This window comes from Acanthochromis polyacanthus, chromosome 15 (assembly GCF_021347895.1).
Source record: "Acanthochromis polyacanthus isolate Apoly-LR-REF ecotype Palm Island chromosome 15, KAUST_Apoly_ChrSc, whole genome shotgun sequence".
In the NCBI taxonomy this organism is placed as follows: domain Eukaryota; kingdom Metazoa; phylum Chordata; class Actinopteri; family Pomacentridae; genus Acanthochromis; species Acanthochromis polyacanthus.
The window spans coordinates 10,541,081-10,567,456 of NC_067127.1; the positions used below are offsets into that span (position 1 = coordinate 10,541,081).

At 42.1% G+C, this 26,376-nt stretch overlaps 2 protein-coding genes across 2 annotated transcripts; both read right to left on the reverse strand.

Annotated features, from left to right (window-relative positions):
* Positions 1–167: 167 nt before the first annotated feature.
* LOC127537536 (uncharacterized) lies at positions 168–1,588 on the reverse strand. The gene is given in 3 exon segments (XM_051960102.1): positions 168–945; positions 947–984; positions 1,429–1,588. Coding segments are annotated over 3 exon segments (804 nt in total). The 3' UTR covers positions 168–339.
* stox1 (storkhead box 1) lies at positions 938–22,305 on the reverse strand. The gene is given in 5 exon segments (XM_022190090.2): positions 938–2,003; positions 2,005–2,298; positions 2,300–2,907; positions 3,546–3,698; positions 21,782–22,305. Coding segments are annotated over 5 exon segments (1,512 nt in total). The 5' UTR covers positions 22,113–22,305; the 3' UTR covers positions 938–1,877.
* Positions 22,306–26,376: the final 4,071 nt, after the last annotated feature.

A 26,376-nucleotide genomic window follows, 5' to 3' on the forward strand; every position in this document is an offset into this window, starting at 1 on the left:
AGCACCTCCAGAAATGTGGGAGGATACAGTGAGGTGTGGGCAGCAGAGATAAGACATGAGCCTGGGGTGCGAAAAACTAATACAAACACTGACCTGAAGAGGATGAGGCATCTGGATGGAGCGATAAGGAGCATTTATTTTTTATCTTCATACAAATCTACAGAAAGCTGTTGATCGGTCCTTAGCATGCATTAGCTGTTATTTTGAGTAACATGAGAAAAAGTAGGTAAAAGAGTTACTCACCGAGGAGAGTCTATCCCACTGTCGCCCGTGATACTCTGGTCTCTCCCATTTCCACCGCTTCTCCAACCTCAGCACCTCTGGCTCCACTGGGCATGCTCAGAACAGCTCTATGGGCGTGACGAACCCCTTCTCACCAAACTCATCCTGCTGCACTTCCTTCACCTCGGCTGTCCAGCGAGCGGACTCGCCATTGCCCTCGTCAGTTGACTTCCGCACAGTCTCCGTGTCTGATTCTATCTCACTAGTCTGGCAGTAGTCAAAGATGCTACTGTCTGCAGCTTCACATGCCCCAGAACAGTCCAAATCACAGTCTACTTCCTGCCGTCTTTCCCCCTGGATCAGTGGGCCTCGTCTGTGGTTGGACTCACTTTGAGTGCCTGGTGATCTGGTCCTCTGGTTGTGAAGTCTCCAGCTGGTCTCTCCAGGTCTGACAGTGCTGAGGGAAGATTTCCTCTGAGCTGCGAGATCTTTAAAGTCAACTGAATCTTGAATTGAGGTGACTTGTGGTTGGTGAAAGTTGGATTCATAAAAGTGACTTTGGGATCCCTGATACTGCAAATCAGACTCATGGTCATGGTAAATCAACTGGTGGCTGTGATAATCCGCTACATCTGCTCGGTACTCATTTGCAGTATCGATAATCTCATCGTCATTTACACACAAGGAGCTGCAGGCATCATCATCCTCCTGCTCAGCTGCTTGTATAGAGTCTATAGTCGTCCTCTATGAAGCCGTCAGTGTCTGTTTACTAAAGGAGTGCTGTCAGCTGTCAGTTCCAGTCTTTCTCCCTGGCTTATGGTCCTTGCTCTCTACTATTGATCGTGACGGGATGCATTTCCTGTTGATCCTGGGTCACTGCAGTTCAGGAGCTCATCGGGCCTCTGAATATCATCCCTTTGTGGGTGAGAGTCTGAGGGAATGTTTCCGCCGTTAAAGAGGGTTTGGGCCAGGGCAGATTAGGCTCCATATGAGTGGTTTATGAACGGCTCATAGGGGTGGGTAGGCCACATTAGTAACGGGCATTGTTGGATGTTACCAAGACCATCAGCTATATTTTGGCTGTGGTCTGGTACACTGTTCAATTCCTGTACATCCTGAAAAGGCCTATTTTTTACCTTCTCTCCCAACTATCCTTGATGTTTCCATCCTTCTGATGTCGGACCTTGTCTTCTATTCGGAGCGTACTGCTCTGTGGGTAGGCCGAGCTATAGTCCAGTGGCAATTCTCTGTTGAGCTTCATGTCAGATTGGAGCAGATGATCAGCAGTAAAGTCCCTCTCATGGATGCAGTCATACCTGTCCTCAGATGTAGGAAATTTCACTGCACTCTCTCCATCTGCTGCCATCACCTTGGCCCGATGTGGGGTCCCATGATTTGGAGCGGTGGCTTGATCGCTCCTTCCTCCCCACCCCCGAAGCCTTGCCATCTTTCACGTCTCGTCTTCTATGCTCTGGGTGGCAGGAGTTATGGTCTCAGCGTCTTTGGTTAGATGGCTCTGGAAAGGGTTTTCAATGCGTCTCTTATACAGAGATTTTCCCTCAACAGTTCCACCTTCTTCCACTTGATCTGGTTCATCAACAGGGATTTCCACTCTGAGCCGGGTAGGGATCAAATCCTCCCCCTCTGGATAAGTGTCAGCAACATATGGGAGCCTTACTCTTAACCCTCTCCTTCTCCTTTTCCCTCTGCTTCTCTCTGGAAGAGTGGGCCCTCCTCTTGCTGCGAGAGGCCTTTTGAGAAGATCTTTTCCCTGCTGTTGCCCTTAGCCGAGTGATGATGCCTGGGTTTTGCGAATGAAAGTATCTCAGTAGACATTCCCTTGTCGACTCCCTTATCGTCTTTATCCAGAGCCCTGTCCAGCACTCTTTCTATCCCCCTCTCCCTTCTCTCCTCCATCTTCTTCATCAGGACTGTGTGTCGTGTCAAGTTGTCCACAGTCAGTTCAGGGTTGATGCGTTTGATGATGGCGTGCTCCAGGTCACGGGGCAAGTTGTTCAAGTCGTCCTCGTCTCTTACTGGCCACTCCTCTGGAGGGAACTGGCCTGAAAATGATGCCATACTCCTTTTTTGGCTTTTCCTTTTTTCCTCCATTCCTCCGGAACAAACTGAGACCAAACTTCCGCCCTGGTTTGTTGTCTTTTCTTTGCGACCAGTGACGTTTGTTGTGGCTGTAGTTTTTGCTGATCTCACTTGCTTGACAGTCTGCTGCTGTGGAGGTCGACTGATGTTGCACCGAAGGTTTGTGATCTAACGGTCGGGGCCATTTTAAGCTCTTGCCCGTGCATTCACTGATGGACAAGGAGACAGAATGATGGTCCGGGACGGTGGAGGAGGGGACTGTGGCTGTTGCAGTAGTGGAGGTGATATCAGTGGAAATTTGGAGAGGACCAAAACAGCTGCAGGACTTGCAGTGGGCCACTGGGAGCGTTTGAGTGCCATCAACACAGGCGTCGTTGCTCAGTAGGTATGTAATGGGAGGAGGCAAAGGAGGGTCATCTGCTGAACCAGAAGTCCACCAGTTCTTCTCTCGGACCATGTTGTTAGTGATGAAATAGGTCTGAGGTGTGACGATGAAATAACCCTCGCCTGTGTGGTAAATCTTGCGCTCCTTGATCAGAGTGCCCAGAGCATTGTAGAGGATGTCCTGAGTGGGGATGGTTATCCCTGAGACACACAAAAAATAAAGGGGCTTAAGGACAAAACAAAGAAAAGGGCAAATTGTGTACATTTAATAATTCCAATACTTTAAAGCAAATGTGAAAAGTTTTTTTGAAAAACACACCTACATAATTACTAGACTAGAACAAAGGAAACACTCTCATGTCTGTCCATTAAATATGAAACTGCACTTCTTGCTCTGTCCAATGAACACTTTAAAGATCACTACTTACCCAGTTTGTCTTGGTTTCTTGTTTAATTCAAGGAAAAACACAAAGCTTAAAGGGTTAGGGTTGGAAATTGTAGTTTTGCAGAGGATTATAAGCCAGTGTGTTTCATGGAAGTTACTGCATTGGGTAAAAACACAGTCTGGCACATGACCCCTCATTAAAATACAAACTGTTATTTTTATGTGTTGGTTTTTATAGGGATTAAATAACTTCGATATGTTGTGGTAATTAGTTTGTAAAGGTGCTGCTAGGTGGATTTTATAACATTTAAGCAGACACAGACCAGCCGTTTTCCCTCCTTTTCAAGTCAATTTTGCCAATGCGAATGTGTTATCAATCTTCTTGTCTAATTCTCTGCCAGAAAGTGAAACTATTCGCTTAACAAGCAAGCTCAGGAAGTATTTCAAGAATTACCTGGATGGGCTTTGCTCATGTAGTTGACAAGTGCTTCCTGGTTGACAGTGATTTGTGAGGAGTTCATATCTGAGATGACGGAGCACAACACCTCAGCCAACGGGATGAACTGGGACTGAGGAACGGGGGACATCTGCACTGGGGACAGGTCACCTGAAACACAGACACATCTGCAGTGAAACAGGTGTGGCAGCTGCAGGAGATATAAACACACCTGGGTCAGAGAGGTCTCTCTCCGACTGGTACTGCCAGTGAAAACAACTCAAAGTACTGAAGTTGACATTCCTGACCTAACCACCTTCTAAATCATGGCCGAGGTGGTCTATTTATGTGAGTTATATGAACCATGCCTGACTGCTTTTGAAATTCCATCAGTACTGGGACAGACCACAGAATTCCATTACTCCCACAGAAATGACCACAGGTCTGCCTGCTGGGCAGATCAGATATCCTGCCCCCCATATCATAGAGCCCTACACGTCTCAGAGCTGCCCTTAGACAAACATGTTAGTGAAAGTGAGAGAGATGAAGAAAAAAGACAGAGACAGGCTTGGAAACATTTGTCTGTGTGAAAATATATACACCCCCCACATCACAATTCCACCAATCTGCATGATTCCATGGACAGACAGTCATCCTTTGACATGCAAACAAACTGTGGGAGTTCATTAGACAGAAGCCACAAACTAAGCTGCACCGAAAGTTAACCAGAAATTTTGGGGACATTTCAGTTCAGTATCAAAAACAGCCAACATGAGTTTCACACATGGAGAATGCTAAGTGAAGCAGCATGCAGTGGTTGAGTTTTTTCAGGAAAATAGGATTTTTCTGAGCAAAGCCTATAATGAAGAGAACAGGGGTGTGAAGCTCATAGTGCCATAAAGACTCTCTCACATCCAAACACTGCATAACTTCACTGGGTGACATAAAAGTGTCATTGTACCAGTGTAGGTTCATGTCACTTTTTATTTCCTTTTTCTAACAAAGTGAGGCATCGTCTCCACCAAAACCTGAAATCTTGGAAGGAAAGTAGAAAATTTTAAAGTCAGAAAGTCCAAAGAAGGTACCACTATCACATCCATGCCAGCCATGAGAGATGCAAAATTTTGGATCACTTTAAGGTTTTTGTTCAGAAATCTGCCAAACCAGATGACTGTGTGCAAAGGGAATATTACAAAAGCCTATTTTGAGATATGAGCCTTTAGATTTATAGTTTTAGGTATGTAGTGACATTTAGATTAAGTTTAGTGATGGTTGGAATTGGGCCTAGCTTGGATGTGGTTGTGATTAGTGTAAGAATTTGGGTTTTGTTGCAGAGTGAAACTAAGTGGGATCCTAAGAATACTCGCAAACCCCTGAGTGATAATATAAAAGCAAAACTGAGACATATGATAAATGTTTGTCTAGCTCCTACAGCTCTTATGAAACAGTTACTGTAAGTGTTATACAGAGGTCATTGTGATCTAAAATACTGCCGTACTAACAACACTCATTGCTGTTATGTCCAATTCTCTAATCATCAGTTCACATTCATTTAAAGGACAAAAATTAACCAGATTCTGCATCTGGGCTGGGTTACCACAAACACAAACTCTTCCCCATTAAACGGCAGATACAAGGTCATGAACATCACTTTACTCACGGGGCTGGAAAATTGCTTTTAGTTAATCAGCTACATCACTTCAATGAAAGAAGAACAAAGGAGTGAAAAAAGAGATATCAGTTAAAACGTAATTCCTCACAGAACGCAGGTTGAGTGTAAAAATCACCCTCATAACTAGCTGGAATTCATTCTTGTTATCAACAGAAACATTATCCCCCATGGAACTTCAAGGTTCCAGCTGTTTTGACAACAGTTTGTGTGCACATGTGTGAATTCAGGCTTCAGCTTAAACATGCAGCGTGTGTGACTGTGAGTGATTCTCCCATCAGCCTCGGGGCATTTAGTGAAAACACTGCAGAGCTCACACTTGATGTAAAATAAACATTTACAGCCCTCACACTTGAACCCCTGATGTCCGAGACAGGGGAAATAAACAACAAATTAAATATCTGACACAGTAAGGCGTGACAGAACGCACATGTATGAAACACGCACTGGCAGGAAAATCTATGAATAACTATTGTTTGGTGAGAAACATTCTGGTTTCATGTGCACTAGAAGCACAGACAATGTTCCCAGTTTTGACTGAAAAAGTAGCCCAATCAGAGTTAAAATCTGTAAAAAAAAAAAAAGTCCAACACACACAAAATATGGGCTTCAAAATTAGTAAAATAATGCTTTTTTAACACTTTCACTTAAAAAAAAGTCTTTTTGTTACAGAGTTAAGACTGAATACTGACTTACATAGGGCATAAATGCGGAGTCTGGTTATAATAAATGAAATAAACAACCACAATAAAACAAATAAAGGAGAGGAAGGGGGTAAATGTGTTAAAATGACCCCTAATTTTTCACAGTTCACAGGAGGAAACCATCCACATAGTACAAAACATTCCTCTACACCTGCCCCAATCTATTTTTACTTGTCCAAATAAAGTAAAAGAAAGTGTGTTAAAACACTCAATCTGGCAGCACAGACCACAGAACTACTTTTTTCCTTCCTGAAATGAATTGATTACACTATTACTCATTCTGTTTTAGTTCAAATAAAAAATGTTTTATTCTTAGTAAGGAATAAGTCAAGCAAAGTCAGTAAAAAAAAACAATTATGAGAATGCTGAGCTCACTTAAGGCTCATAAGGTTCACAGACAGGGGTCCTTCTTTGTAAAACTGATCCGGAGGGATTGCGAAAGAAAAAAAATAAGAAAAAACATCTGCCTTCCTCCGGCTGAGACAAGACGTTAAGCTGGCTAAACCTCAGAGCGGATATCTCAATAGCAGTCTCCCTGGGCAGTGAATTAGTGCTGCTGACTTTGCTCTTCATTGTTATTAACTTCCTATAGGAATGCCTGGCAGGCTGTCCACATAGCAACCACTCAGAACCACTGTCAACAGTCAAAAGGTCAGCGAGGATATGAGGGGGTCCACGGAGCGGAAGGCAAATAATTAATGTCTTAATCACAGGGAATCAATAAACTAATTCCCTCTTTGCACAGAGGTAATTTAAACTGAGACTGATCCTCTGGAAAGCTGGATATCCCGGTGGGCACCTGCTAGCATGATCTGTACTCTTAAGGGAGTTAAAAATGCAAACAGGTTCAAGGAATTACATGCAATTCAAATAATTCTAGTTGGATCGCAGCACTGACGAACAAAGTGTGAGACACGCACAAAAAAAAAAACCAAAAAAAAAACCAAACACCTGTGGCAGTTAATTTGTGGGAAAAAGTTGGTGTAACAGAAGCAGGATTAGTGTTTACTGAGTCTAACATTAGCAGGCGTGACCGTCGGGGAGGTTCACTGTTGTAACCGTCTTCTCTCCAGGGGGAACGGACCTCTGTGTTCCTGTAATCCAAGACAGCGACACCGACATTACACCCTTTGTCATACACAGCATGAATACCCAAGACTGGTGCCATGGCAACCGAACCCTGTGCCACAAGGACAAGGGAGGAAAACAGCAGTTCGAGAGTCAAACAGGAGACAAGACCGGTGTTATGAGTTAGAGAAAGCAGCAGTTCAATTTAACCATTTAAAGGGCCGCTCCACTGAATAATTAGGGTTGGTTCTGCTGAGCCGGTGTTGTATAATGGCTGCTTTGGCTCTCAAGGAGCTTTGTGAAGTCCAAGAAAATGACTGATGATGTCACCATAATATCATCTCACCTTGAGTTGCGCAAAGTTGAAAATTTATAGCAGATGGATGTTAAAGCTCATAGTGTACGTCATCAGAATTGTCAATCAGATGGGCAAATAGCTCTAAAAACCTATATTTTAATATACAAAATCAACAAGCCGTGTCAGTCACCATGAGTGAAACGAGGCAGGGTTTGAACATCTCTCTTATTTAATGTGTTGCAGAAACAACAGAGTGCAGATAAGACTGCTCCATTATCCCAGTAATTCCAGTGAGGTCATTCTGAACAATCAACCCATTTGATTTCCAATGTGGTCTAACTGCATGTCCAACAAACTGCTTCTTTTTGAAGATACCCTGATTACAATATCAGATGCTACTGAGATGCATTATGGCAAGTGTTGGATAAAGTGTTTTTGGAGCTTGACAAGTACTAGAAACTTAAAGTCAAGATATCGCAGCATCTGGTGCACAGATTGCTTCTTGCACGACCGAGATGCTGTGTCAGTGTAATACTGAGTCAAAGGAATGACTTGTGGCCCATTGTCACAGACATAAATAAGCAGACAGATAAACAGTTTAGGCAAAGAATATATTTTCCTTGCCAGGTTGTTAGAATTGGAACAGCAGCAGGAATTTCCTGTTATTTTGTAAATGTTATACATGATCCTACAACCTCCAAAGATATAGTCAGTGAGAATCTTGGTCATAATAAATACTTGAAATTGAAACTGAAAGATCATCGTGACTTCATATGACTCATCTGAAATGTTATTTTAATAGCATTTACCTCAACATAAAGTGACAAAGCCCAAACTATGCTTTCTGCCCCATGAGGCACTACAAACATGCATTTCTTCCCATGTCATAAACACTCCATGTGAAGATAAACTGCTGCCTTGGGGATAAAATGAAAAATGCCTGAAGCTGACTGTTCACATTGCGAAGATGATTGACAGAGACCTTGTCTCCTCTATCCCCACTGAGATCTTTTTGACTGCTGACACTGATCAATGCCACATGTATTCACATGGCCTCAGAGCCACATGACTCACATTTCATACGTGATTGCATTACCTTGAGCTTCCTGGAAGAAAAAGCGGACACACCACGCTATACAGTACATACTGTAGACTCTCCATAAGCTGCAGTGATGCAGATCATTAAAATGTTTTCATGTGAAGTCCTACGGCGACACAAAACCCAGAACTGTTTTTGACCTCTCAGTCTGTAGCTGAATGGATGAGACACACTGTAACACTAACATTTGGCATTTAAAGGCCAAAGGTACCTGTTAACCTTCACTAAACTCACCTTGGTAATAAAATGCGACACAGAGATCTCCTCTAATCAAACATGTGGTATATGATGTTGTGTAAATAATAAATGATTTGACCACAAATATGCAGACAGACAAGCGACCACACACACATTCAGGCACACAATTCAACAGAAATGACAGGCTCTACATGACAGCATGTACATCATTTTGTATTTCAACTATTTTGCTGACATTCCTAATATCTGACAAGTGCAGCTCTACAGTAATCATCTTCTCCAGGATCATAACCACTTGCACGTGTGAAAACCACTTTTAATTTGCTCTGTAAAACAGCACAGCAACATTCCTGTTAATTTAGAACCACTGCACATTAATATAAAGTGTGGGTTATGATTAGAGCCTAATAGACAACTTTGTTGCCCGTATCACAGATATAAGGTATATATTGTGGGTGTGTGTGCTGTCCGATATGGAAACCTCTTTATTTTGTATTTTTTAATTTTAACAAAAAATGTCTTGGGCAACCTACATAGTCACCATGTAGTTAGCACAACTGCTCCAATTTTATTGTTTATACTAATCTCAGCACTGTGTGCAGCGCATGTAGCAAGCTGATGTGGTGTCAAGTTATGAAATATATTGCAGAAAAGTCGACAAACAATGGTTCCATCATTTTCTGTTTCAGTGTTTGTTTATTCTCTTCCTGTACCATTTGACAGGTATCCTCGACTCCAGAGCAGCATTTTCCTGGTCTGTCATTGCTGAGCTCACCAACCTGCCCCATGTTTATTGTTGTCTATTTCTGTCTACTATCACATAATAATTGTTCAGTAGGAACTGTTGGGTTACTCTTCATGAAGTCTTGAGCTTACTCTGAAGTGGCCATGACTTATACTATATACTACATATACTGAAGTTTAGTGACTTATTTTCCTCACTGTTTTGGGCCTCTAGTAATGAAAATACTTACTGGCCCACAACACCAGAGTAAAATAGTTCACTCAACTACTCTTGAATGGATTGTCCTCTAGTTCCACCAATAGACTGATATACTTCCAGTGAAATGTCTAGATAACTATTGAATGAATATATTAAACACCAATATTCCAGTTTAGGACTTAATACCTGTGACATTCCCACAGACCTCAGCTACACCTTGAGTTTTGTGCTAATTCACAACTGTTTGCACACAAGCTCGCTAAACTAGGGGGGTGAATGGGGTAAACATTATACCTGTGATCGTGTTAGCGTGCTTGTTTACACCAAGGCTGCACAAACCAGTCATCACATGGTGGTGGAGACATGAGATGGGAGAAACCTTGCTGCTCTAATCATTCCATCAAATGCAGATAGTCATCGTCTGTGCAATTGTACACACCACCAAGAAAGCAATAAAAAATCTAACTAAATCTAGTCCTTGAACTTTCACCTTCGTGCTGTTGCAGGTAAAATCGAACTGAAATATCACATTTGTTGCAACAATCCCTCACCCCATGGCCTCCCGGGAAACGCACACCCACAGACAGACACCGTCTTATCACATACTGCTATCGTCTAATCTCCCAGGCTCCGGTAAGCAAACAGGCTAATCTTCTCTCTCCCTCATTAAGGACACACTGCGTGCCATTCAACATGAACCTGAGGCCTGCCCAAACTGCAGAGTCCCTCCCTGTCTCCTCTCAACTAAGACCTTGTGAAGGACGTGCTTCAGTGAATCTGCAGGCAGTACGCAAGATTTGAGTTAAGTCTCTGGTGAGACAATGTCAAACATTCATACAGTCAGATTTAGTGAAACGGGAAGAGATGCCAGTTGTAATTTATACCGCGGCTACCTTCCAGTCCCACGACCACTTGTCTTTGTTTTGGGTATTTTGGACCAGCAGGCCTCCGTGACTCCGCCCTCCCTTTCCTATATTTCTGCGTGTGTGTGTGTATCACACTTTTTCTAAGCGCTTTACGAGTTTGTGTCTTTCACTCCCACAGAACACACAAATGTGGGCGTTGCAGTTAAATGGCCCAATAAACTGAGTAAAAAGGTCCCTTTAGAAAGCAGTTACAGCCCCAAATGTCCCAGCAGCCAGAGCTTTCCCAGTCTGGCAGCTCTGTCCTTTCTTGCTCTTCCACTCTGAAAGCACTTTGAACACAACATTATACTGTATAAAAATGCCTACAACAAATATCCAGTGTCGAATGTACTTTATACGCCCTCCACATGACCTTCCAGTATTTGGCTGGTAGAATTTTGCCTTTTCTGTCCCACTTAGGAACCCATCAATAAGCAATAAAATGTAAAGGCTGGGCAGCTGATCATGTTTCAGCTTTATTGATGGATTCCCAACTACAAAACCAGTCTTTCTGGCCAAACTTTCAGCATCAAGTCAATATTTAATCTGACCCATTGATGGTTCAGCATCTCAGACTGCAGGTGTTTAAATATTAAGTGAGGTGGGAGGAAGAGTCAAATCTGGACTATGTCCTCTTTGCAATCAGTGCTTGAGTAAGTGTGTTTTTTGGCAGACAAACATGGCAATTTAGGCTAATTGTCAGGACTTCGACTTAGACAAAGAAAATCAAAACGCCATGACTGAAGAAGATTCATGAGCTAAACCGCAGAGCAGTGAAGAGAAACACATGCCGGGTTTGTGTTGACTCATGTTACCATAGAAACCTTTACTGTGGCAGCGACCTGTCACACGCAATACAAAGCCAAAGAAAAAGAAGAAACAGCAACAGAAATGTATTGTGGGTATCTACAATCCAGCTGCAGCTTTGAGACTCACTCTGCCAAACCAGCCCTTTGACACTTAATGTATGTTGGCAAGAACGCACAAACAGGCAGTGACTAAGCTTTTCAAATCAACATTCTCAGAGATCAAAATGTCTACACTCGCATAGTCTTTCACCACAGATCTTGACTGTAAATCCCCGTAGCTGTAATGCGATTAAATAATGTTTTTACCATCTGATTCATGGTAAGGACAATTTAAAATGCGATCCAGGTCTTGTTAAAGACATGGCATTAAACTAGAGTGCCAAACCCCTGTTATCATGGTGTGGAATGGGAAAACACACCTGAGCAGGTGTTCAGGAGAGGACCAGGAAGCAGTGGAAGACACACAGGACTGTATTCTCTTGTAAAAACCTAAAGTTCTCAGTGTAACAAAACCTCTTGACACCTACTGTTAATGGCATATTCGCCCACATGATATGGACCCCACCACTTTTTCCCCATCTTTCCACATCAAACTCTTCACATTTAACATACCATATCCCAACAAATTTGATTCTTGTCTGCTATTTTTCACCATAGTGCGTTTCTTTACTTCTTTGGCCATACACATGCTTTAACATTTCCAGTACAATTTGTGCATTGTATAGAAAAGTAGTCATCTTCCACCTCTCATTCATCTCCTGAATTCATCTCACTTTTATTCCAGCCGAGATGTGATGTGTTTAAGGATAAACCTCAACATTTCATCCAGAGATTTGTGTTGCACTTCCATGGCAATAGGGAACTATAAGAAGCTTTCGAGATGAATGGTTAAAAATATTTACACAGAGGCCCATCAGGGGTATTTTTCAGACTTTGGAGAGCTCATACAGGGCCATAGAAAATATTCCATCTTTCAAAAACTTGAACAGCCGTTTTACAAAAACATAGCCAGGTGGCGATTTGTTATTCTTTAACAGGAGGGATGACATTCCCACTCATGACGCCACAAATTGCCTACTGGACATAGTTATAAATATCATTGTGATGAAAAGGACAGAACCGAAAGAGGTGGTTATTTATCCAAAGCGTTCATCCGGCTGAAATGACTTCATATTTGTGATCTTTATTACTTATCCCTTCAGACTAATGAAGTAAAACCAGTTTTAATTTAGGCTGATAAGGAGATAAGAGACTTAATGCAGATCTGTTTTTCTCAGGACAAGAAAAAGATTCAGGTCTTTGGTAAGATGATCTGTGTGTTGACCCATTTGACTGTTTAGCCCTCAAATCATAAATGCAAACTACAAATCCAACACAATCTGAATAAATTCTATAAGCTAGCAATAAATTTAGGCAGTATTGTTAATTTTTTACATCAGCATTGAAAGGCACTGATAGCTGCTCATGTTCTCCCACAGGAAAAAGCAGGGAATTCTATCATATTCCTGAAGGACGACCAAACCGTAACCACCAGCCCATCTCTGAAATATCTGATCTGTTCACAGTTCTACAATGACAAGTACTGTAAGTGATAAACTCAGCATTTTTCCTGACATGTGTCTGTTTACTTTTAATCAGTCTGGCATCAGATCAAGACAAACATCTCAGTCACTAGCGTATAATATGGTGTCTGTGGTGGACAAAAAAAACAACACAATGCTGCTCTGTTTACTGATCCTTTACTAGCGATTGATTCAGTTACTGATTCACAGATGCTGTCCAGACTTTTCTGGCTCTGATCCAACTAAATGGCTGAGTCCTATCAGAGAGAGAAAATGTCCTGTATTCAGTCATTTTCATGTGCAAGAAAAGGTGTCCCGCAAGGATCAACATGAGGTCCCATCTCGTTCACTATTTAATCTCGTAGTAGACAACTTTGCATTAAGTTTCTTGGCACTTCTATGATACTCTTGCATTTTTTCAGTGATGATGAAAGTAAGCAATGCTCGAAATAGGCAGTGGCGTCTATTTTGCCAGACATTTTTTATCATCCTAGTCAGACATCGTGCCACTAAAACATATATATGTAGAATGTAAGAGGGTTTCCAACAAATCCATACCCATTAATCAAGTCTGATAGCAGTCATTGGTTACAGATGAAGCACATTTCCTTCAGCTTAACTGAGCTTAAGGTGCAGAAGATTCCTGTGTATATTATCCCAATGTTTAGAATGGAGCTCCCATCCAGTTTTTGCCATATGATCTGTTGCTTTTAAGTAACTCAGCACACCGATCTGCTCGAGAGCATCTTTCACTGCTGAAATAGAATAACACGATGCTCTGCTATCACAGAAACAATGTTAGCATACCTTTGCGTTTATCAATGTTAAATGAAGCAAAGAAAACATCCTGTCAGGAAACTGAGGAGTAATACTAATCCCAAACTTAATGCAATATAGTCCGATTCCTGTGTCAACCCATTTGTCTGACCAGAGAATGAATAAAGAGAAGTCCCACAAGGGAAACCCAAGCAGCCGCTGACAGGGTGCATAAGCTGAGGGATAAAGAGGAAACTCCTCAAATGTTATTGTTGGCACCGGCCCACTCCGCCGCTATGGGTGAGCTTAGTGTTTGGGTCGATACAGAGGCTGATACGCCTGATTCACAACGGGGATCAGCTTCCTGCTCAATGGGAAAGGATGTGGCTAACAAATGGTTTGTTGAGAGGCTTGCATGCACAGTTTCTTGCACATGTGGAGGGTCATTTCAGAGAATAAAGGTCAAGGTTTCATCATATCTGAACTGCAAGTGAAGGCTGTTTTTTTTTACAAGCGCAGGGAAAAGAAAGAAAGACCCTCTAGATAAACGCAGGAACACAACCTTGGCAGTGGCACCGTAAAAGATAATAAGAGACTTGTAAAAGACTCTGGCCTAATTATCTGACACCAACAATGCAATTTGAAAAGCAATTTAAAACTTCAGCAAGCTGCACATAAATCACAGTGGCCCCATTTTCTTTCCATCACATTAAGTCCACACCTTTTATGTTAAAATTTAATAAAGCTCCACTCAACTTCTCTAAATTCATACATATACATGTACATGGAATAAGGTGTTCTTTGATCTAAAAAGCCAACATTGCAGTCAGACATAAGAATCTGAACAGTCATGGTTTCCTTTAAATACTTTCTACTTCTATTTTTTTTTTTTAAACAGCCACTGTCACCATATGGAGCTTGACAAACAGCAGCACATGTTTTATGTAGCATACAATTGGTGTCAAGGGAGCGGGAGTGTCATTATTTTTAACCCATATTGTTTGCCGGCAGCTCAAATGATGAGAATGAGAATGACTGGAGCAAATCTCACACAAATGTGTTTCTATGAGTGTTTCCCTTCATCTTTCTGACTTAAACCAGAAGTAAAGTAATACAGTAACAAATCATGAGGGTTCCTTCCTCAGTAAAGACACACGTGTGCAGCCAGGGTATGTGGAAAGCTCAACTAACTCAACACCAAACAGAAATTGTGACTTGTTATATAAAATACACTGAAGTAAGAAGAAAAATAAGTGGCTTATAAATGGGCAGGATGTTAATTTTTACTAAGAAAGCTTATGAACAGTAAGAAAATGTGTGACAACTGTTGGTAGGTCTCGTGACTAAAAATAATGGACTGACATGTTAAGGAAAAAGTGGGAACAACTGAAATAGTTTAATGAACAAAAACATAAATTGTGAGCTAAAACTAAAGTAAATACTTGCCTAAAAGTAAACAGTCAAAATTGCAAAATGTATTTACAGTTAACAGTTATAATAGTAACAGTAGAAAGGCTTTAAAGTGACCAAAGAATCCCTAACATAGACTACTTAGTACAATCTAAAAAGTATTCCAAGGAACCTATTTCAAGATTGCAAGATAAAAAAGCATTCAGAGAGTGTAGTACTCTACCTAGGCTGCTCAGTCGTATAACTTTCGACTGACAAGTCCCGGTGGGTTTTTAGTAGGATCGAAATCATGCGATTGTCAGCAGGCATCTGACGTAGTGTTCACTTGTCATAGTTACAATGATGCCGTGATGCTATCTCGCAATGATACGGAAATCTTTAACAAATCCGTGGATACAGACTATAAGCTGCATCACTTCCAAAATCTAATCAGGTGGTCCTTGTGTTATTTCTGACCTTCACTGAAAATTTCATCCAAATCTGTTGCTCCATTTCTGAGTAGTGCTGCGAACTGACAGACAGATTCACAGATTAACAGACAAATGTACGACGATCATCACATAACTCTGTTGCGTTCCTTGCCGGAGTAAAAATGAATGAATAAATAAATAAATCAGGGACTTAAATAAACATTCTTTTAATGGTCTGGTTTACATAATAATGTTGGTAATTGCATCAACTTAATATTGAGTGTAATTTAACCTCAAATTTCTGCAGTAGTTGATTTAAAATTAAAATCAAGTTGAAATAATTTTATGAAATTAGCTTAACTTATTTTTTGTAACTTTGAGTTTAGGATTTCAAGTCAAGCCACCAGTTAAAACTAGTGACTAAAAATAACTTTTATTGTAGAGGAAAATATAATTCCAATAACTGAACAAAGTATGTTGGTTGGACATAAATTCATCACAAGAAGATTGATGCAAACTGTCTCAAATTTTGTTGTTGTTGTTGTTGAGCCCAAAGACTGTGTTTTAGGATGTCAACAATACGTATTGTAAGAACCAGGAATACAACTGATGGCTACTTTCAGTGATTATTCTGTCAGTTAGGTTTTAAATGAATAAAATAGTTGTTTGATGTAAAACATGTCAGAAAATAGTGAAAAATATTTATCAGTAACTATGACAACCTCACATGTCTTGTTTTGTCTACAACACAATTCATAGATGTTTTTAAAAACTGAAAATATTTAAATTAAGTCATAAAAAATGAAAATATTTACATTTCAAAAGCTGCAATCAAAGATTTTAGATTTTGTATTAGTATTGTTGATTCATTAGTTGCTTACATCTGGTTTACAGTCCATTCAAAAGAGCTCATTTGGAACATGGCGGAAGAACATAAGTAGAACTGCCCAGTAAGCACAGAACACCTGGATACTGTATTGATGTATGTTGCTCTGTTTTGCCCTGAAAAAAACCCCTCTGAAGCTAAATGACCTCAAGGTAGTTTGCTAGCAGGAAGTTTGCAACCTCTGACCTGTGCTGCTTAGTTAGGACAGGGTGGGCCATTTAAAGCCAGTAGGGCCCTGCGAGGGGGTGTCATGGTTAATAAGCTAACATCTGGAAGAGTTATGACCATTAGTGGAGCGCTTTGAGACTTTGACAAAATACCCTCATGAAAGGAGACACCCCTTGTGTGAAAATACGACACTTTCAAGTGAAAAGCAAAGAGCAGAAATGAGGCTCGCAGGGCTGCGTGCTCAGGAAATGATCTCAAGAGTAAATGAAGCATTTCAGGAATGCTTCACCACCTCATGGTATGGCGAGCTAAATGAAACATACCATTTAAAAAGGAAACTTGGCTTAAAAAGCACAGTGTGGCCGTGCCCTAGTGCTCCAAAAACACACTGAGGGAGGTGTACAGTAAGTCCTACAATGACCAAAGTAGAGTTTTCCATGGCGAAAGTGAGAAGACTCGTTCACGTCCATGTTCAAAGAGGGTGAGGAGAGTTTACAGAGGCTAGTTGTAAGGAGGACACAGGACACCTCATTACATCAGTGGTGGACTCCATATAAATGTTTCAACTCGTGGATCCATGCTCATCCTGTTGCAGAGACAATAGTGACACTAAATAATGCAGAGCCAGCTAACAGTCACTATGAAGCCTCTAGTTTCAGGAGATCCTGGATGGCTCACGAAAAGGAATTTAAGCCTTATTGAGGATTGTGAGGCATTTTTGTAAAGACTGCTGACAAGAAGAAGTTGAAATCAGATTAAAGGAATAGTTTGGAAATCTGCTTGTCAACCTTCTGGCTGAGAGTTAGATGAGAATAACTGTCTACAGATCAAGAGTTTGGTTGAACTAGCCTGTTCTTGCCCAGGTTAAAAAAAAAATATGCCTACAAGCACCAAGAAATTTCACTAATTAATGTGTTTGTTTGTTTAATCTTGACAGTCGGAGTTTCTGCTTCAAGTCTTTATGTAAAATATTCCACCTCTAGCTCCACAGTCAACACATAGGTATGCCAACAATATAAATCTTATCACCTAACCCTCTGCAGTCATGTGAATAAGAGCATTTCCCAAAGTGCACAACTATTTCTTTCAGGCAATACACTGATTACTGCATATAAAGCATCTCTGGACCCTCCGACTGAACTAGATTACCAATCAATTATAGCTTGCAGCTCGGTTCCTGTATATGCAGCAAAAAGAGCAGGAAATGAGCCGGATATAAAGTAACAAGAGGTGGAAAATTTAATTTAGGTGCAGAAGAAAAGGAACAAAGCTGTTGAATTTCCATCCTTATATTGTGCGTTTCCTGTAAGATGCCACATGTTGATTATGTAAACCGTATCTACGTCTGATTATTCACAGTGCAAAGAATACTTCCAGTAGAATCATGCAAATTTCACGCATGCCAGTCATTACTGGCATGATGTTGCACTGGTTGGATGAATAATAATAATGGATTATATATATATAGCGCTTTTCTAGGCCCTCAAAGTGCTTCACAATGGATCCATTATTCATTCACTCACACATTCTCACTCTATATTTGTAGCCACAGCTGCCCTGGGGCAGACTGACGGAAGCATGGCTGCCAATCCGTGCCTACGGCCCCTCCGACCACCAACATTCACACGCATTCATACACCAGTGTGAAAGCAGCACTGGAGGCAAGGCGGGTGAAGTGTCTTGCCCAAGGACACAACAGCACACGACTAGGCGAGAGCGGAAATTGAACTGCCGACCCTTCGATCATTGGACGACCCGCTCTACCACCTGAGCCACAGCCGCCCAATGAAGAGATCATTTTAGAGCAAGAAGAAGAAAAACCCTGAACACCCTGCAGATGTTCAGGAGTTGAAGCTGAGAGGTTGACCTCAGTACCAGGGGGTATGGTGCCATAATTGGGTCAAAAGTCACGTGCACATAACTCTCTCTCGTGCGCGCGTAACACTGTCTCGCTTGCTCCAAACACGTACCCCGCGCAACCGGAAAAAAGTCTCCACGGGCGCAAAAAACACTCTGCGCGCGTGTAGCAATGTCTCCGCGCGCTAGGAGCCTCCTACGCGCGCGGAGACATTGCTACGCGTGTGCAGACCAAGTTCCGTGCGCCCAGTGTCTCACGAAACTGTCCTCCTGCGTGCGTGGAGCTCTGATCTACGCGCGCGGGGAGAAGACTTTTGACCCTTTGTGGGCGGATACCAGTGCTCGCCACAACGTCCCTATGATTGGCTGTCTGCGACAGCAAGAACTCACCCCCCACGTGGGATGCCACTGTATACAAGAGAGGAAATGACGTCACCTGTCACAGTAGAGAGGGTTGCGGTTGGTGCTATGTTTTTCTCATCCACTGGAGGGCGCTTCGAGACTGTGCTCTATGCTGGCACCAACAAGCTCGACTTCCGATGTTGACGGTAGACTGCGTCGCGGAGAGACATAGAGGCGGAGATTATCGCGTTCGTGTGGTGTTCGGAGATGTGTGCATCCAGAGAATAGTGAGATTGTTAGCATCGTGGTAAATGCTGCTACACGGACTGTGGTGCTACTTACTAACCGCGCTTAGCTCCTTTCATGGTGTTAGCTCGTTTCCTGAGTGTATGTTGAGATGTGTTACGAGACTTGATGCCCGTGTTATTCCCTGCTCCACAACCATTTGCTCTCTTGTATACAGTGGCATCCCACGTCGTCGGTGAGTTCTTACTGCCGCAGACAGCCAATCATAGGGAGGTTGTGGCGAGCACTGGTATCCGCCCACAAAGGGTCAAAAGTCTTCTCCACGCACGCAGGAGGACAGTTTCGTGAGACACTGGGCGCACGGAGCTTGGTCTCCACACGCGTAGCAATGTCTCCGTGCGCCTAGGAGACTCCTCGCGCACGGAGACATTGCTACGCATGCGCAAAGTGTTTTTTGTGCCAATAGAGACTTTTTTCCGCTCACACGGGGTATGTGTTTGGCGCGCGTGAGACAGCGTTACGTGTGCGTGACTTTTGACCCAATTATGGCACCATAGGGGGGCCGTTCCCATAAAGATAGCAACACAGCCTGTTCGTGCTAACTCCTCACTACCATCCTCTTCCTCCATCGACCCTCCTCACCTCCTGCACACCTCCTTTCTTCCATATCTCCTTTCAGAATAGGTGGCTAATGAACCCACAGAACAATCTGCCTACAACTCTATCGGCTCTGATAACCAGACAGGACCAATGAGGAGTCTCTACTAATTATCTAAACTGACTGTGTCTGTTTGTTCAGATGATTTGTCGTGCCATGGACATCTCTTTTCAGTTACCTAACTTTAACTAACTTTTGTCCACATCTGGTTAGTGTCAGTTAAACATCCCCTAAATTAGCCCCTTAACTCTCCTTTAAAAAAACCTCCTCACAGCAATAAAGTCACGTCTCAACCTTGCTCTGACCTGAGAGAGGAAATAGGGCCGTTTGAAATTCACTGTAGCCCATAACTCATAACATTTCTGTTTTCTAGCTGACATATTTATATCAGGACAATGTCAAGGTCTTAAGTCCATGTCTGATATCAATCTGGGAGTCTGACTTCCACAGTCCCTCACTGGCCATGAAACGAAGGCACATTAATCCTGGGTAACAGAAAAGCGGCTGTGGTTGGCCGCCAGTCGCTCAGTGATTCACTGCTGACCAATTCTCAGTGAGAAGGCAGTAAACCAGGCTCTGAATGCCTGCCAGCGCTGATTTCCATACAAATTGCTGTAGTCTGAGGTGAAGGATTTGCTAAGGAGGAGACGGAGGTGACATGTCCACACATCCACATGTTTGCTGACAAGTTTCTGGTGTGAAACTCAAACGCGAAGAGTCTGCTGAAATACTGATGCCTGACTGTGAGCTCATGCACGTCTGTGTACACCTTTGGGCCGACGCAGCGCATAATAATAAGCTCGGCATCACCTTTGGCCCATATGGTGTCTGTTTGTGTGCTGAGTCGGGGCTTAGGGCCAGAAACTGTCTCACAGCGGGACAGCATGTCAGCCTCCACCTCCCCCCTTTCCTCCGTCACTCCACGCCCTCCCGGGGTCTCCCTCTGTGTGGTCTCTTCCTCCCCTCCACATTCCTCCATTTACTTGTCTGTGCACTGCTCAATCGGGCAGAGCTGGCAGACTGATACAAAGTCCACAGGTAGACAGCGGCGAGGTGCACATCCACACAAAACACACTTTTAAACAGAGCGTGAGACACCAAAATGGCAACTCTGAGCCAAAGTGCGTGTTGCTGGGAAACTGTTGGAACAACTAACAAGAACCTGCCACTCCAAGAGCTGGAAAACACACCTCTTAGCCTTTTACATCCTGCCGTTTCAGAATTTCATGTGTAATTGTGCACATTTTGAGCAGAACGTGGTGCTTTGTGGCATCAAAAAAAAAAAATCAGCTTCCACATGTGTATTTGTGGCAAACTACAGTTTTAAAATGCAAAAAATATGTGAATAACCTGTTGTATCTGGTAAAAATACTGTCATTAGGCATAAAACCCACACAAGGTTGTCATTTCCTCCAGCAGTCGGTGCTGTCAGACATTTACAGCCCATGAGATCATGCTATAGGAGGCTGCATAAAGGTTTCCATTTTCATTGTTTCTGTGCAGCTACGGACATAAAACACAGCCAGGGAAGCAGAGCAATTACAAGTGCAAGGAGCTTTGTTAACAAGCATCGGTAAACGTATCACAGTGTCGACAATAAAGAGGGTGTGAATGGTCACGCAGGCTTCTCAAAAGCACATTTGGAGGGGCAGAATCTTCAGGGAGTAACTTCAGAAGCGATAAAACTGGTAAAGCTGGGAACATTTCACTGCTCATGGACACAAAATCTGGTCTCCTTATAAATTTGCATACGTCCTAACAGCCATGTAGATATGTGAAAAGATGTGGCTGTGGCCAATCACACCTCTGCATACATATCCAAGAAATCAGACTTACTCTGTTTTTCCAAACCTGTTGTCACTAATAAAAGGCCACACTGTAAATAAATCACTACATATTCCAGTTTTACTATAGATTTTGGCTCAAAACTAAACACTTTTCTATAAGATTTAACTAAAGTTTGTGGTTTGGTCCAATGAAAATCTTCAGGAAAAAAAGAAAAGAGGTGTCACTCGTGTGTTAATCAGTTTATGGCTTTCACACATTTCTCTGTGTTAAACAAACGTTGTGACTCCACTAGAGTCCCCTAAAAAAAAGAAAAGAAAAAAACACACCTTGTGCCCTCATGTCTGTAGCAAAACAGAACATTGAAAGCTGTTTCATATATTGTGCTCTGTTATATGGACCTCATTTAAAAGCTGCATTATCACCATTAGATGCTTCATGGTAAAACTGTATAATGTCACAGGTAAGGGAGGTTACATACCGACAGCTTTAATGATAAATCCCTTTGGAGACCTCAGAGCTCTGCGCATCCACGCTTCTCTCAGCACCTCCAAGTTGTTCGCGTTCCCTTGAATGAAAAGCACCGAGTTTTCCATCCATCCCTGAAAGTACACTTCGGCTATGGCCTTAACGAGCCTTTTATTCCAAAAACTGCGAGAGTTTTGCGCTTTGAAGTCTGCAAAAATCTCCTGGCCGCTTGCGGTGTTGGCGCTGAGTTTCCCTCCGCCGGCGCGTAAACTCTCCTCGTCCGGGCCGAAGACGACGGCGAGCGAAGCCGCGGAGAGCTGCACGAGCCGCTGCTGGTGAGACATTTTCTTTTACGCCTTTACTGGCACCGGAGGGGGACTATCATGCTCGGAATGCGCGCGTTTAACGACAGGTATTCCAGATAAACGGCGAGTTGTGCCACGCATTCCTTCAGTGCGCGTCTGGATCCTGAAGCGGAGACGCGAGAGGACATCCGACTGGTTTCTCTGCGCGTCCAGAGAAACAGTGACGGTGGCAGAGAGGAGGAGGAGGAGGGATCATCAGACTGCTGCTGCTTCTGGGACACACAGGTGGACCTCCCACCGACTCTTCACAGGTGTGTGTTTCCTGGTAGGTGAAGTTTCTTTCTCAGCCACTGAAAGGGAATCGCAATAATATGACAGGATGCTCTTCAGGTGGAATCCTGCAAACAGATCAAAGCTCAGGATCTGCTACTGAACAGGATTTATGAGGGTGGCAGTGAGCCAGTGCTCTGATCAAGGGCACTTCAGCAATGCCCTACATGCATTATTATAGATAAATGCCTTCCAAATGGCCTGTGGCACACAAGGAGTCTGTCTTGTTGTTTTGTTTTCCAATGATTTGATTTTTTTTTTTAATCTGACAATTCCGAGGTTGCTTAAAGGATGATTTAATGTAAAAATGAACTCAGTAATACCAGCAAAGTAGCCAGCAAGTTGCGACACAAGCACAAATCTTATTTGGCATCGCTGAGGACTCATAAAAACACTTCCTGCAAAGAAAATTGTGTTTACATGAATGCCATCAAATGATGTCAACAAACAGCACAGCCTGAAAGTCGCTTTTATTGAGTGATTTAGAATTTGTTCATGAAAGTTTCATTAATTTCCACCCCTGTGCCACACATAAATCACTTAAGATGCCAGAGTGGCCTGGTTTCTGTGGCAAATGCAGATCTCATGAGAAAAATAAAAGTCCTGTGGATTTTTATTCACGTAACACAAACTTGAGTTATTGCATTTCTCAACAATGACTTTGCAAGAAGAATGCCGGTTCAATAAAAGTGCATGAGCCTCAGCCACAGGGAACACATTTGCCACTAAAATGAGAACCATACCCTCCTGCGCTCTCAGAAGATCGACCCCATTAGGCCCGGCTTTTACTGACGCTGTAACAGGCCGAGTCCGAGGCACAGACAGACAGACACCTCATATATCACGGCCTCAGAAGGCCTGTGGCTTTAGTTTCAGGAGCACTCAGGCCCCTGATAGGCCGGGGGCCAGTCTGCCTCAGTGTGGTATTAGAGCTCATGCGGGAACAGGATATTATGCTTCCTCTGTACATGAAAAGAACACATCACTTCAGTCTGCACAGGGTGAATTATGTGCCCTCCTCAGGAAGGCAGTTGGAGGGTAGATGAGAAAACCTCAAAGATTGTTTTTAGGATTAAAGTATATTATTAAGAAATAAAATGAAGACATTGCATTGAAGCTTCTGCTAGTATTATTAAACATTACCAGTTCAACCTTAACAGTCAATAGATGCTTTCCCAAACTTTGTTCAAGTCTGCAGAACTTGCAGGAAATGTCAAGGTTGCTTCAAATACAAAATACATCAGGTTGATTTTGATTCTAGTAAAAAAAAAAAAAGATGAAAAATATTTCCATTTGATGGAAAGATGTAACAAAATGCATATACAGCTGGTCAGCCACAACAGTAAAATCACTGACATGTAAAGTGAATGACATTAATCATCTCATTACAATCTAATGTTCTACTGGGAAACGTCAAGTCCCTGGATTTTACTTTGACATGTACCATGATCTGGCCTTCAGACTCACATTGTTTCATTGTCAGAGAGCACAGGACATCCCCCAATGGTACAGAGGTGTAACAGCTGGTTTAATGTTGTGGCTGATTGATGTAAAAAACAAGTTTACATATTCGTCTCAGTGAGACATAATGATGAACTGAAAGAAGCAGATGCAGAATATATCCAGACAATGATAGATTAACAATAAGCAGTTTTTTCTCTTTTTTGTTACGTTTCACAGCTTCATTTATAAGCAGTCCTGTCGGTGGCTTCACACATTGGCACAGATGGAAATCTAATAAAAATGTATAAAAAGCAAATCAAATTTCCCCATAAAATCTTTCGATCATTTTTGGGGAAAATGTCCCGTTTAATTAAAGAACTGATCCAAAGCAAAGCAAATGACTTCTGCTCTTATAATCTGTTTTTATTTGTTAATTTCACAGTGAGCAGGTTCAGATTTTGAGCAAGGCATTTTGTATATTTGACATTTTAGGGAAATGCACTCACATGCTTTTCTATAGTTGGGCTGATATCATTGTCATGTCTGTGCAGAAAATGTACAGTCAGAACCCTAAAAGTAGTGACAATCACAAATTCCCATCATGCACTGACATTTTTACTGTGTATTTTGTCAAGAAAAATGAAAAATATATTAAATGGCAGGTACAAAACCTGGTAAAAGTCCCTTGGTTTCTGTGCTAACCTACAAGCTGGCTGTATAATTCCCAAAATACTGAACAGTTCCATGATTAATTTCTGTTTTCATTTCCTTATTCATCAGTTTTGAAAGGCTTTTATGCTCTTTTACTAAATATAAAGTGACCTGTGGCCACTACTCCCACAGTACTGAGCATGTGTGATATTGTACACATATAGAAACACACAAAACATTTGCAGTGCTGTTTGCATTACATGGAAGTCTGCAGAAATGCTATCATTGTTTGATACTGTTGACTTCCTCCAGATAAAAACTCTGGCATGCACTTTGTTTAATCAGACCGTAGACAATGGGACCTGACCCGAGCCAGCCGGACCTGCATTTAAAATCCGAGGGTTCTTTCTTCCAAATGTTTAGTCTGCCGGTGGGACTGATTATCAAGAAGCAAAGTTCACCAAGTTACCGTAACGACGCGAAATTCTGTGCTCCAACCTCTGATTTCCAATTAGCATAGGCTACATATGCCTCCCTTTTGCTGTGCACCAAAGCAATTTCAAAGTAGTATCAGGTGTCTCTGAAGGGCCAACAACTCTGATGTGATCACAGTGCATATTTTCAATATGATAATTTCAACAAACCACAATCCTGAACCTAAAGTTCATGTCTCTATATACAAACTGAAACATCTGGTCCTGCTAAAAGCACTTGGCTCTTGGGACACTTTCTAACTAAAACAGCCCCAGAAGGCTTCCCCTTTACCTCCGTGCCAAGCATAAATATGACCCAAATCATCCTCTAACCTCAACACAATCCCTACACATGTGCCACTATGTATGCAGAATAACTTCATCATCAATAAAACCTTTACTTCTTTAAAACTTACACGTGTTTTGTTCGGGCGTGTCACTTCTTTGTTAGGGTTAGGACGGCAATGAGGCATTTAGTTGTAAAGGAGAGAAGGGTTAGGGTTAGTGGTGCCCCCTGTGATCTGAGAAAAAAAAAATTATTAATTTCCAAAATTTTAGTTGGAAATTTACATTATTGATAGTCCAATTTCCGACGCTCCTGAAATCAACTTCGTTGTCCGACTGCACTTGAAAGCACCAATGACGTTAGTTTGATCTTTTGATTGTATTACGTTTGGATTTGAAGGAGCTTTGAAGACGTTTCCTGATGGAGGAGAAGACGAGCAGCTTTGTACCTTTGCGGTAAGAAGACTGTGGCCGTTTCTCAGTATGCAACTGTCCGTACTTGCGTTCTCATGTACTCCTGAAACGTCATCATGGAGACTGCATCGGACCAGACTAATGTGCATAGATATGAATCAGTAGATAGATAGATATCTATGGCTGCAGCTCCCAGTGGACAGAATGATTTTATTAGAGAGGGTCAGACACAGTCACACAGAGAAACATTAGACCTCACACTGAAACGGAGCTACAGCTCTGTGTCTTGTAGAAGATTTATTTTCAAAGCCACATGTGTGACTGCAATGATCCGTGCCAGAGCAGACCTCATTAGCACTTCCGCTAGGTCAGCTAACTTCCGGTCACTCTAGGGATGTTTTTGCTGGTAATGTAGCCAGAATATGGATTAATTTTTTGTTTGGGCTTGACAAAGACGAGAACAAAAAGTCCATTAACTTGACTGAACGTGGGCTGCAGTTCCCGTTATTTAAACATCAATATGATGTATAAATGCAGATGGACTTCATAGATTTGACTATGCAGACATTTTTTATTGATGTCCAGTATATTTTATAGACATAAACATATTTGATAGAAATATTAGAAATGCATTTCTGTTTCCTCACAATAATTTAGTTAATGCCATTAAATGTTCATCAGTGATTCATCTTTAGTGTGAAACCTTT